Genomic DNA, 13,225 nt, shown 5'->3' with positions numbered 1-13,225 from the left:
GCGTTTGTGGACCCGTGAACAGGGCCAACTGATCGGAAGCCGATTAATCGATTATTGAAAAAGTTGACAACTTTTTCAATAATCGATTATAATCGATTATGTCGATTAGTTGTTGCAGCCCTAACGTACAGTTTTTGGAACTTTTGGTGTTGAATAGGCTGTCCTAATACATGTTAACATGGGACATAGTGCTTTAATGCATCACAGCAGGGCGCCAAAGGGTGAATGGGCCTTAAGCTATCCAAATAGTTTCAGACTGCTTTGGAAGCCACGTTTTTATTTTCCCATTCTGTTTTTATAATTTAACCCTATAGCGACCATTGACATACTTAGTACATCATTGGCAGCAGGCCCATTTAAAAAAAAGCTGTCGGGACTCTGTTTACAATTGTAAACCCGTTTATCGGCTTTACAATAGAAGCGATTCTGGCTCAGCTGCTGCCAGATTGCTTCTATGGGCTGGTAAAGTGCCTGCACCTCAGCCGTGATTTCCAGGCTCCCCTGCCCATCCTACGGGCCCGAGAACAGCAGCTAGGGAGGAGAGCGGCGAAGTTCCATTCACAATCTCCTCCCTGTACTATGGGACCGGGAACAACTTGGATTGCATCACTTCTGGTCCCTGAGCTGTCAGTGCTGGGCTCCTGAAGCCCAGCAATAAGCTATAGAAGTGTGATCTGTATTTCAATAGCTTATTTAAAGCTATTCAATAGCTTATTTAAAGACACTGGACCCCCAGTGTCACCACCAATATGCAATCACATAGGGGGCTTGTAACGGCCGCTCGAAGCTGGATTTTACAGCCGGGAGCAAGCGGAGACAGAGGTAACTTTTTTTTTTTTTCTTTTTTTTTAATGTTTTTGCATGTATCTACTGCTTTTAATATCCCTTTAAGCCCATGGAAAGAAATGTTATGCAATCTTTGTTTCCACCTGTCGGAGATTACATTATATTCAATGTTTGTTCAATGCTTTCTATCATATAAGAAAGTACACAGTCCTATTGCACTTAAATATCTATGAAAAGAAACTCAATGACCTCCTGCAATACTCACAGCTGTGAAACGTTCAAAAGTATAATATGCTCTTGTGTCAATACTGGTCAATAATTTGGTTCCTGCAACTTTATTACCTTCCCTAATGTCTTCCTGATTCAACTCCATCGTCTCTGAACAAAGGTCAAGGGTGGGAGTGGTTCTTTAACAGTGTGCTTAATCACCCAGAGCGGCCCAGCATGCTCTCCTAGAGGTCTACCAATGGCCGTACACAACTAGCAGAGAAGCTAGAAAAATGAATATAGACTTTAGGAGCCAGTCTGTCCAATTCAGGAGTCAGCAGGATGATTTATTTTCTTAGGAGCCAGTCAGTACTGTGTCCTGTAGTGATATAGGGACCAATGGGAGAGAAACCACAGTGTCTGGCAGGGGAAGCGCTAACCAACACACTCCGAAGTGCCAAGCACGTGGGTAACTCATTGAATTTTTTTAAACATAGTGACTGGGTTGCTTTAACTGCAAGGACCACTGGGACAAGGGACCTAGGAAACTGCAGCGGCATCAAGGAAAGTTGTCATGAGTGAAACAAGGAGGCTGCCATTGCTGAGCTCCTTCTAAAAATAGTAGTTCTGTACTATAGTTGTCTTTTATACATCTGCATATTTGTTCTGAGTCAGTAACTTACTGAAGCCAGTAATTCGGGGCAGCAGCTTGGCAACCAGCTTTTTCAGTTAATAGTAGCTTCCTATTTTTTTTATGACCAATAATACTTTAATCACCTTTCCTTTTTGTTCCCCTTTTTCATATATTGTTTCCTGTTTGGTCTTGAAGTTTTGTCTTTTCTTTTCTCAGACAAAAACATTACATGCTAACGACGCAATTTCTTGGAAGATTATGGAAGCTACAGCATCCCTGCTCCATCTTTGCTGAGTTTTGTGGGAAGGATACGGACAACATTGTAGTGTGTAAGTCAAACATTTAGATAATCCTGTATGCCTAGATTAGTTTTTTTGTGTGTCATTGGCCTTTGCAAGTAGTGTCTCTAATTTAAAGGAGAACTATGAGTTGAGTGCTTTTCACTCACCTCATAGTTCTAGCCGACCTGTGACAATGAGACTGTCACAGGTCGGCTCAGTAGATCGGGAGGTGAGCGAACACATACCGGCGTTCGCTCACCTCTCGATCCTGTCACGGCTCTCTGCCGTGACAGGGGAGGGGCTGGATTCCCCCCTCCCCTCTCCGATCCGCCAGCGCTGACTGGCGGAACGGACGGGGGAGGGGGCGGGTACAGCTGGCTCTGCCTCTAGATAGGCAGAGCCAGCTGTCAGTCACGCAGCTGGGCGGATCCCGGCACAATTGTCGGGATCCGCTTCAGCTGCGGCGTCTCAGTATACCGCGAGCAGCAGCTCGCGGTATACTGCGGCGTCTCAGTATACCGCGAGCTACACCTCGCGGTATACGGAGCCTAGGGTGACGGGAGGACGCTAATTTGTGTCCTCCCGTTACCCTAAAGAGAACTATGGGGAAAAGCCTTAACCCCCTAGGTTCTCCTTTTAAAAAAAGATGTTGTAAGAGTTAAATAGAAAATAGTGTACATACCTACGGTAAACTAAACTGCAGTCAGTTAAATAGATATACCTTTTAAGTAGAGATTCTGCTAAACCCATCTGTACATTCTTACCTCCACTTTCCAGCAGATGTGCAGTGTGTCTTGACTATGACTGTGCAGTCCATTAAGCCCTAAAATTAGATCCAGTGCTCTTGGTAATAGTCCTGATCTAACACACCCCCTCCCTTACTCTGCAGAACAAGCAACCACTGTAAGATGGGTAGGAAATCTGTTAAATAGCTAAATGACATTACACAACTTTTGATCAGACATCTACCTCCCAGACAGTGCTCTCCCGTGGACTCTCTCCCTACCCCTCCACCCTTACATCGCTGTCTGCCTTCTCTTACCCCCACCAGATCAAGTCACTCTTCTTTTAGGCTGGCCATACATTTTACAATCTAATTTACACTATTGTCTCTCTGATGAGAGGTGAATCAACTAATCATGGTTGTTGTTTTGTGATAACATAATAAAGCATATTCCTTTATCCGTATACTTCAGTGTTTCTTTCATTATTGACATTTTAATTATATGAATCCATTATCAGTTGATTATTTTTTTTCTACTTACAGCAGGACCCATGGCAGTAGAATAAATGGCGATGGCTGGCATAATGCCCCCTGTGAAGATAAAATGGCTTGAGCACCTGAACAGCTCCTGGATAACAGAAGATAGTGAATCAATTGCTACCCGGGAAGGTGTCTCTGTCCTCTATGCCAAGCTGGTCAGCAACAAAGAGGTGGTCCCACTGCCACAGCAGGTCTTGTGCCTCAAGGGACCCCAGCTGCCTGATTTTGAGAGGGAATCCTTGTCATGCGATGAACAGGACCACTACCTTGATGCTTTACTCGGCAGCCAGCTGGCTCTGGCCAAGGTGGTGTGTTCTGACTCTCCGTTTGCTGGTGCTTTGAGGAAGAGGTTGCTAGTTCTCCAAAGGGTTTTTTATGCTCTTTCCAATAAGTATCATGACAAAGGGAAAGTTAAACAACAGCAGCACTCACCTGAAAATAGCTCAGGCTCTGCGGACACACTGTCTGTTAGTGAGAGACCACGTTCCAGTACTGATGCCCTTATTGAAATGGGGGTCAGGACTGGTCTGAGTCTTCTCTTTGCCTTACTGAGACAGAGTTGGATGCTGCCGACTGCTGGACCTGGTCTGAGCCTGTGTAATGATGTAATACGAACAGCCATTGATGTGGTGAACTCTCTGCCCCCTCTTTCCCTTGCTAATGAGAGCAAAATACCCCCTATGGGACTGGACTGTCTGGCACAGGTCACTACCTTCCTGAAGGGCGTTACAGTTCCCAATTCTGGTGCAGACACACTGGGAAGACGTTTGGCCTCAGAGCTCCTCTTGGGCCTTGCCTCTCAGCGTGGCTCTCTCCGCTACCTCCTGGAGTGGATTGAAATGGCTTTGGCTGCTTCTGCTCTGGTTAATGAAACCGACAAGAACAAGATGCTGACAGCACAAGAAGGCATGATCGGCTGTGACTGCTTCATTAGCATCCTTCAACAGATGAGGAGGTCTTTGGTAAGTTTGAAGACAAATTTCTATTAATAGTTTGTCTTTATGGTGTAGCTAATGCATAAAAAACAATGGTAAAGACAGATGTTTCATATGTTTCCTTTAACTAACACAAATCGGTCATGTTCTCCAGGTTTCCAAGGAAAAGTAATTTTAAAGGGTGTATTTGTATTGGGGTGGAAATACCATATGTAGTGGCTACATGAGCCCTTTTGAAATTTAGCGACTGCTGGAAGTAGGAAGTGAGCATCAGTATAAATGACATCCGGTACATTGAAGTTGTGAAAAAATTCTATGTGAAGTGGCCACAGGAGGATGACATTTCTTCTTAGGAAAATTTTACTTTTTTATTAATCAACAGCAAGTTCCGTATAAAAGCAAGGTTACTACATTGGCCTAAACAAATTTGGGTCCCACGGGGAAACTGTACAAGGCTGCATGATCTTGCACCTACTCCTTATTAATGTCAGAAAGGCAATGATTTTTTTTTTTTTCCTATGGCTCATCCATTACCTCTTACCAAGATCATCATTTAATATACAGATTACAGGGCAGTTTGGGTTCCTGTGCAGTGCTAAAGTAATATGTTCTGACTGCTATAGACTGTAGATGTTGTAAAGCAATAGAAAGCTTTTGTCAGTAACAGGGAATTGAACAACTAAACCCAAGCCAGTGAGGACATGGCTACTTTTGATATGCATTTGTTTAACTTGTGTGTATGTGAACATGCATGTAGTCAAAAAGATGAAACCATTGAGATAGGTGGTAAGGGAAGAAAGGCACTGTCTTTATATGCAATGAGAGGGTCTCTATACAATTTGAGAGATTTAAAATCAACGCTATTGGTATTTAAAGAGATTGTAAAACTGCTTCAGAGTGGTGCAGGAATAGATTTGCCTGTGAAAAAAAGGGAAGTTCAAGCTAAATTGTTCAGAACGTATGGTGTGAGACTGAGGGGTGTGTGTAAGATGCCCAATCATTATTCATATAGTACAAAGGTAGAACTAGTCTCAGCTATATTGCTAAAGGTGTTCTGCTTTTCTCCCATGAAAATGCAATAAAATGAGGTTGTTTATTCTAGCAATTTATTGATGTGTTAGGTAAAATTTAATCTACAGTTAACGTTTTAAAATTTCTCTTCCCAGTTAGCTCCGTTTACTAATAGCGACTTCATAGTCCACAAATTACAATTTTGGCTTTGAATGATATGTACTCAATAAATATTTTCATTTTTTAATATTATTGACTGTAAATGGTTTTCGATCCTAAGGATGTACTGAATTTGTGAGGCCGGAGCCTTCCAAGGACACGCTTACCAAGAAGAGTACTTATAATCTAAACCAGAAAAGCTGGCCTAATGAAGAGTGTTGATGCTGTGCTTACTGTACCGTGTTTCCCCGAAAATAAGACACTGTCTTATATTTTTTTTGCCCCCCAAAAACACACTAGGTCTTATTTTCAGGGGATGTCTTATTATTTTTTTTAATGTGCAACAAAATGTACAACAATCCAAAGTTATCTGGTATCTCTCCGCCTGTCACAGTAACCGGCGCTATAGAGGAAGTATCGGCTAATGCGGCTCTGCTCCCTCCGCCGCCGCGCCGGCTTCCTTTGCCACCAGGGACAGTGGTACCAGCGGTGCAGCAGTGGGGACATCAGACAGTGGACAGCGCGGTAAAGCACGGTACCATTTACCGGTACACATTATAGTACAGTACCATTACATTAAGCAGTGCCTTCAGGGGGACCGCAGTTGGTGAAGTCTGGAGGGAGTCCCCTGTCATCCCCTTAATACAGTATGTCCCTGCAGGCTGATGCAATCTCTCCTGCAAGTTCCCCCTCACACGCTACCACCAAACTAGGTCTTATTTTCGGGGTAGGCCTTATATTACAGGAATCTTGAAAAATAGTACTAGGTCTTACTTTCGGGGTAGGTCTTATTTTCGGGGAAACAGGGTAGTTATCCTGGCATGAACAGAGATGATGCAAATTATGATATCTGTTACTTATTACATGCCTCAATCATAAAGTTCTTTTTTTTTTTGGTAGTGAGAAAAGTTCTGCCTGAAAGGATTGCCCTTATAGTTTGTTTTAGGTTTACTTGCTCAGCGAAGGTGCATCTGTGTTGGGCTAATGGGTCACACAGGTTTCCAGTGTTAGAAGCTTAGGTTGACCATCAGTGTGTTTTATTTTATCGAATTGTGTGCTCCTGAATTAGCAAACCTACATGCTTCCTTTTACAGGGTTCATCAGCTGACCGGAGTCAATGGAGGGAGCCCACCAGAACATCAGATGGTCTATGCTCTCTCTATGAGGCAGCACTATGTCTCTTCGAAGAGGTAGAGAGTCTGTAAATGATCCTATTGTCATATTTTATGCGTCTACTGCATGTTATGAACTCGTTACTTTCTGTTCTGCTTTTATAAAGGATTAGCAATTAAAATCTTCCTTTTTAATAGTTTTGTTTTTGCAAAATATTTTTTTTTACGAAAGCATTTATATAATTCTTATCTAAGAATAGGTCACATTAATTGGTTTCAAACCTTTTTGATCTTATTTTTAGGCAATATACGGGTCTCTTTTAGTCTTAAGGCCTCGTTCACACGGGTGACCAAGGGGCAATAACAGGTGGTTGATCCACGGGGTTTTTTTTTTCCGCTCCAGGGCTGCTCACTGATAAGTTAGCACTGCAGCTGAACAGTGAGCTGCCCATTGTCAACGGCAAATAGTATCTTTCCATAGCTGTAGAACGTGCAAGCTCCAGGGCTATATTACCTTTTTATACTTGCTTCAATACCTAGCAGGTCACTTATATGGAACAAGCTGGTTCCCATAACCTAATAATGTTCATACTTGTTGACGATCATTGGCTAACCAAGCAATAAGGGAAGAATGAAGATGGCAGCCCTGTCTGCTACTTCAGAAGTATGTTGACAGTTCCCTTTTAATGCCTTCACAACAATATAAAGCTTGAATTGTCTGAGCTAGAGCTGCAACCAACTGTTTCATCGATAATGAGAATCATTGTCAATTATTCTCATTATCAATTTAGCTGGTCTGGATCCCTTACTTTTCTCTTCCGCGGTTGGAGCCGGTGCCCATTGGTGAGGAGAGCTCCACCAAACCTCCCCAAGCCCCCTTTCCCCCCACAAATATAAGTGAAATATTTGCTGATCATTCCCTGTAATATTCAAACATCACAGTGATCAGTATTGATCACTATGATGTTTGTAAATAATTGAGGTCATAGTATTCAGATGCACTTCATAACTTCCTGTTCATTCATTATTGGGGACATAGTATCTGTTTTCTTTCTCCTTGATTTATGAATGAACAAGAAGCCTCTTTACTGAGTGCCTCTTGTTCATTTAGCTGCTGGGGCTGCAGGAAAAGAGAGGACTCTCTTTTTCAATAGGGAAATATCAGGCGTGTGTTTACACTCCTGATATTTCTCCAAAGCCCCTAACAGTAAAGAACAACAAAAAAATTTTTAATAATTTTAAAAATAATTTAAAAAAACCATAACAAAATAAATAAAATAAAGTTGTCCTCCCCAATTATTTAAAAAAACAACAAACCAAGTCATTTTTGGTTTTCAGCCTGACAAATTCTGGTGAGGGAGGTGCGTTGCGGTGCCATTCATTTCCGTGGCATCCCGAGCTCGCCTCCTGCTCACAGTGTGACTCACAATGGAACGTGCGGTACTGCAACGCTGTGAAATTGCAAAAAAATTGCGCATGCAGCTTTATTCTGAAGTAAACTTTTTAATACTCCATTTGTGTATTTTATTTTAAATTAAGGATGGTTTTTATTTTTTTTAATCAGATTTAATCGAAAAAATAATTGGCCAACTAATCGATTATGAAAATAATTGTTAGCTGCAGCCCTAGAAGTCCACAGTACTGAAACTACCTCCGCTCCAGCGATGTGACAAAAGCTAGACCCATTGCTGCCACTGACATCTTCGCCTGCTCTCCTTTTGAGTTTGGTGTCTTTGTCAATCTTGATTGCGTCTATGCATGGTCCTTTTGGGGTTTGGCATAGATATAGTGTAGGCCTTCTGCAGTAGAAATCCCACCTACTAGCATTTTATTTCCCCCCAAAGAGTGTTTGTTTGTGGGTGTCCTCTTTTTAAGAAATGTGAGAATTTTGCCACTGGCAGCGCCACGTAAATTTAGTGTGACATAAGGATGCCTGTGCCTACTATGGATACTAAGGATTTGGCAGAGGACCACAGCATTTGTATCACTCTATTGTACCCCCATTTTTATACCATTATGAATGCACAATTCAAAGTCCTAATCGCTTTATTTTTTATTTTACATTTTATTTATTTTTATCTGTCAGCAATCTCAGATTTCCTTATCCAGCCTCTATCATGTTTTGTAACACTGAGTTTTCCCTCCCAGGTATGCCAGATGGCTTCTGATTATTCAAGGACCTGTGCTAGCCCAGACAGTATCCAGACTGGAGAGAGTCCAGTGGTATCAGAGACATGTGAAGTATACGTATGGGGAAGTAACAGCAGCCACCAACTAGTGGAAGGGACCCAAGAAAAAATCCTGCAGCCAAAGTTGGCCCCTTGCTTTTCAGATGCGCAGACAGTGAGTGACAGCCGTTTCCTTATTGTGCTTACACATTTTTATGTACTTGTGTCTGGGTGCATGCTGTTTGTCCTTTTTTTTTTTTTTTTTATTAAAAGTTGCTATTCATTGCAAATTGAATTTTCAATCCTGTTTTTCCTCATTTACTAAGCTAAATGAAAGTTTACTTGAACATACTCCTGCTCCTTTACTGCATTCATTGTATTGTGTGATTCACGCTTTCCCTTGGTGCCCTTGTTCATGCACTTGGTTCCTGTTTTAACAATTCTGCCCTGAAACCACTCGTTTCATCTTGTTCTGTCTCATGTACAGTCCAGGTAGACTAAAATGACAAAAAAGATAGTGAAGGTAGGAGCTAGTCTGTAGAAAGCGTGTATGTATAGGTAAAACGTGTGTGGAGCGATTGTGACATTTTTGAACAGGTGAAAATTGACTGAAAATGAGGGGAAATGCATAATGTTAGAGTTGTCACCAGGACAAGCGTTCAGGGGAACCTTCCAATGGGTACATCTGTTCTGGCGACAACTGTCTAAGTGGGGAATTCCTCTCACTGTGAGAAATGTCTCTGGGACAGGAAGTAAAGGGAAATCTCCCCAACAGTACACAGGCGGCAAAGAGTAACCTGATATGTTTTAACTCCTTCCTTTTTCTATCTAAACTAAAAAAGCTAAACATTTTGGCTGTACATACACTTTAATGTAGCAGTTGAAGTCAGAATAGAAGTAGATTTCAAAATAAATGTCCCCTGTATTTGCTGCTGAGCTAGTTTAGGGAAGTGGATTTTGCTAGTATTGATTTTATTATTCTTTTTACTTTTTATGACGTGTATCACATTTTGTTGGTTTATCTTTTCCAGAGGCATGTAATATTTAGACACGTTTGTTTTCCATACAGATCGAAGCTGGACAGTACTGTACTTTTGTTATATCTACGGATGGCTCTGTAAGAGCCTGTGGGAAAGGCAGCTATGGAAGGTTGGGTCTCGGAGACTCAAACAACCAGTCTACCCTGAAGAAACTAACCTTTGAGCCTCACCGTTCCATCAAAAAGGTTTCTTCTTCTAAAGGATCTGATGGCCACACGCTGGCTTTCACCACAGAAGGAGAAGTTTTCAGCTGGGGAGACGGCGACTATGGCAAATTGGGTCATGGAAATAGCTCCACCCAAAAATATCCAAAGCTGATTCAGGGGACACTGCAAGGAAAGGTAAAGATCTGGCCTCCAGAGTCGCTGAGAAATGTCCGCTTTGCAGTAACATTTAGTTTCCTCATTACTTTGGAACCCTGATGACATATCACATGCTTTCTGTCATCTAAGGTTGTGGTGTGTGTCTCCGCTGGTTATAGACACAGTGCTGCTGTCACAGAAGATGGAGAGCTCTACACATGGGGAGAGGGAGATTTTGGACGATTAGGTAATTTCTTGAATAGTAAAAGTAATTGGATTCCCTGAATCAGAAGTGTATATATTCGAAGAATACTATTACAATGGTATGTAAGGAAAATGCAAGCATTAGCGGGCACAGCATATGTTTAATAAGTATATTTTGATGTGTATTGTAGGCTTGGTATCAATTTTAAAGCAAATGTACATCATGGAGTCAAATAGGCTTTGCACTTTCAGCTTAAATGAAGCATGTGCTGAGAGAAATATGAGGTTGCCATAGTGCATTTGAAGATGCTAGTTGCCTGGCAGTCATACTATTCCTTTGAGTTTAGTACTTTCTAAGTCACTGCCCCATAACACTTTTGCAGTGAAGTTTTTTTGGTCTAGGTCAATGACTCCTAAAGTACGAAAGCCATTGGATCAGCATAACAGGCAGACCACTAGCATTTTTAAAAGGAGAAGTCCCCAAAGGACGGCCATAAGTCCCTTGCTCCCTGATGCCATTGTAGAAAGTTCTGGTCAGCTGAGTAGTGGTAGGGGTTGGGGACTGCTGGTAATTATTCTTCTAGAACATCTTAACTTTTTACTTGGTGTGGGGGGATAAAAGTCTTTGCTGTTTTCCAAATCTTCTATCTAGACCTTCATAACCAATTCTCTTTTAAGGATTGCTTTCAATATCTACTTTTAACTTGATCCCATTATGGTTCCATTTTTTTTCTCTTGTCTTCTTTCATTTTTAATTTGCAAAATGCAAACTTTAAACACTAATCAGTAGGGATGCACAGATACTTTTCGAGTACCAGTGCAGATACTTGGCATTTTCATGAGAACTACCAGGGTTGCAGCGGTTGCAGCTGGGGCCTGGCTCTGGCACTCCACCACTGTCCTGAAATCATTAGTCGATATTGTTTTAGAAAAACTGTCACATGACAATAAACAAAAATTTATCAGTACTTGTAAGTACTCGGCAAGTACCAGTACTCGTACTTGCAAAACTGGTATCTGTGCATCCCTTTATTTATATTTATAAAAACAAAATCGTACATTAAAACGGAGATGTACAAACCCCAGAAGCTCAGTGTGCTCCTTACAAATTACAGCCGCCTCCTAATTTTTTTAATTTTTCTCTAGTCTAGTCTTGGAGCTCAAAAGTTTTGGTACATGTACTCGTACTTCTACCGAGTACTGTACTTGGTATCTGTGCAACCCTACTAATCAGTATTGTCCTTAGGGCAGGGTTAGGCAACCTCAGCACCCCAGTTGTGCTGAAACTACAAATCTCATGTTATGGGAGTAATGCCGGTGGCTGTTAGTCTTGGAATACCTCATGGGACTTGTAGTTCAACAAGAGCTGGAGTTATGAGGTTGCCTACGCCTGCCTTAGGATTATCTGAATTCAGTTAACTAGAGATTCGTCTTTTCGTTATGCATTATACACTTGGCAATTGTACTTGAACATTTATATGTCATGTCTATCATTAAAAAAAAAGTGTATGCATTTATGCTTTGATTGTCGTTTGACTTTACTTTCAGGTCATGGAGATAGTAATAGCAGAAACATCCCTACTCTGGTGAAGGATATCAGTAATGTGGGTGAGGTTTCATGTGGGAGCTCTCATACTATTGCTTTATCTAAAGATGGACGGACTGTGTGGTCTTTTGGCGGAGGAGATAATGGTAGGTATACCACTTCACTGCAAGTAACATTAGAGTGCGTTTTGTGTGTGATGTGTACTAAATAGGAACCTCTTTCTCAGGAAAGTTGGGCCATGGAGACACTAACAGGGTATATAAACCAAAGGTGGTGGAAGCACTACAGGGAATGTTCACCCGGAAGGTGTGTGCAGGGAGTCAGTCATCTCTGGCTTTGACATCTACAGGACAGGTATGGCTGTACACTGTGGTCTTAGATGTTGTTGACTTCTTCTCAATTTCCTAATTATACTTGTTAGTATACAACCTGCTGGTGTAATTAATTCCCAGCTTTCTGCCATCTTGTATTAAGGTCTATGCTTGGGGCTGTGGAGCCTGTCTGGGATGCGGATCTTCAGAAGCAACTGCCTTGCGCCCTAAGCTAATTGAAGAGCTGGCTGCTACCAGAATAGTGGACATTTCAATAGGGGACAGCCACTGTCTTGCACTATCACATGGTATGCAGTCCATTTACTAACAGTTGGGATTCATAGTATAATCCTCTTGTGCCAGATGTATGAATTGTTAGAGTTCTGTATTTAGAAGATAAATTATTCTCTAACTACCTCCGGGCCGGCCGTAGTAAAAAAACGGCCGGCCAGGAGCTCTCTCGATCTGAGCGGGCGTCTCTAGACGTCTGCTCAGACACCCCCCCTTTTTTCAGTACAGCGTTGCATGACGGAATAAACGTCAGTCAAAGTATCGCAGCGCTGAATACTGAAAAATGGCCTGGCCAGGAAGGGGGTCTAAACACCTGGTCTTGAAGTGGTTAATGTCTTCAGATGTGAAAATACACTCGAGTAACTTGTGGTAAGCGTCTGGTGACCCCACACTCATTTCCTGTTGGTCTCAGAACAGCCAACTTTGCTTTCCTATATGAACACGGTATTCACTTAGAATACAGCAAGGTTTCACTCATATGACATGTACAGTCGTGACATCTTGTTTGTATGGGGAACTAGTTATTTGCCACATATGTTTACTACCAGTTCAAGATGTGTTACTTCTCTGTATCTGCGTATATGTGATGTGTACAGTATGCTTCTTTTTTTAACCAGACAATGAGGTTTACGCATGGGGAAATAATTCCATGGGACAGTGTGGTCAAGGCAATTCAACTGGCCCCATCACTAAGCCAAAAAAAGTCAGTGGACTGGATGGTGTGGCTATACAGCAGATTTCAGCGGGCACCTCACACAGCTTGGCATGGACAGCGCTGCCCAGAGACAGGTAAACATTAATGGTTTATAATAATAATATTTTACAGGATTTATATAGTGCCAACAGTTTGTGCAGCGCTTTACAACATGAAGGGACACTTTACAGTTACAACACAATACAAGATGGTTAGGAGGGACCTGCTCGTGAGAGCTTACAATCTAAAAGGGAGCACACGTGATAGAAAAGGTGGTAAC

The 13,225-nt window shown here is 41.9% G+C and overlaps 1 protein-coding gene across 1 annotated transcript in view; it reads left to right on the top strand.

Annotated features, from left to right (window-relative positions):
* Nucleotides 1-1,862: 1,862 nt before the first annotated feature.
* Nucleotides 1,863-13,225, top strand: part of HERC1 (HECT and RLD domain containing E3 ubiquitin protein ligase family member 1) — an 88,105-nt gene continuing 76,742 nt past the window's right edge. The window contains exons 1-10 of the mRNA XM_018552779.1: nt 1,863-1,956; nt 3,176-4,134; nt 6,372-6,467; nt 8,538-8,732; nt 9,627-9,938; nt 10,050-10,146; nt 11,652-11,795; nt 11,876-12,003; nt 12,124-12,268; nt 12,869-13,040. Coding sequence (XP_018408281.1) covers nt 3,199-4,134; nt 6,372-6,467; nt 8,538-8,732; nt 9,627-9,938; nt 10,050-10,146; nt 11,652-11,795; nt 11,876-12,003; nt 12,124-12,268; nt 12,869-13,040 — 2,225 coding nt within the window. The 5' untranslated portion in view covers nt 1,863-1,956; nt 3,176-3,198. The remainder of the gene's footprint in view (nt 1,957-3,175; nt 4,135-6,371; nt 6,468-8,537; nt 8,733-9,626; nt 9,939-10,049; nt 10,147-11,651; nt 11,796-11,875; nt 12,004-12,123; nt 12,269-12,868; nt 13,041-13,225) is intronic.

The sequence above is a fragment of the Nanorana parkeri genome, unplaced genomic scaffold (genome assembly GCF_000935625.1).
Source record: "Nanorana parkeri isolate BGI_ZX_2015 unplaced genomic scaffold, ASM93562v1 scaffold97, whole genome shotgun sequence".
In the NCBI taxonomy this organism is placed as follows: Eukaryota; Metazoa; Chordata; class Amphibia; order Anura; family Dicroglossidae; genus Nanorana; species Nanorana parkeri.
This window is presented reverse-complemented; position numbering and strand designations above follow the sequence as displayed.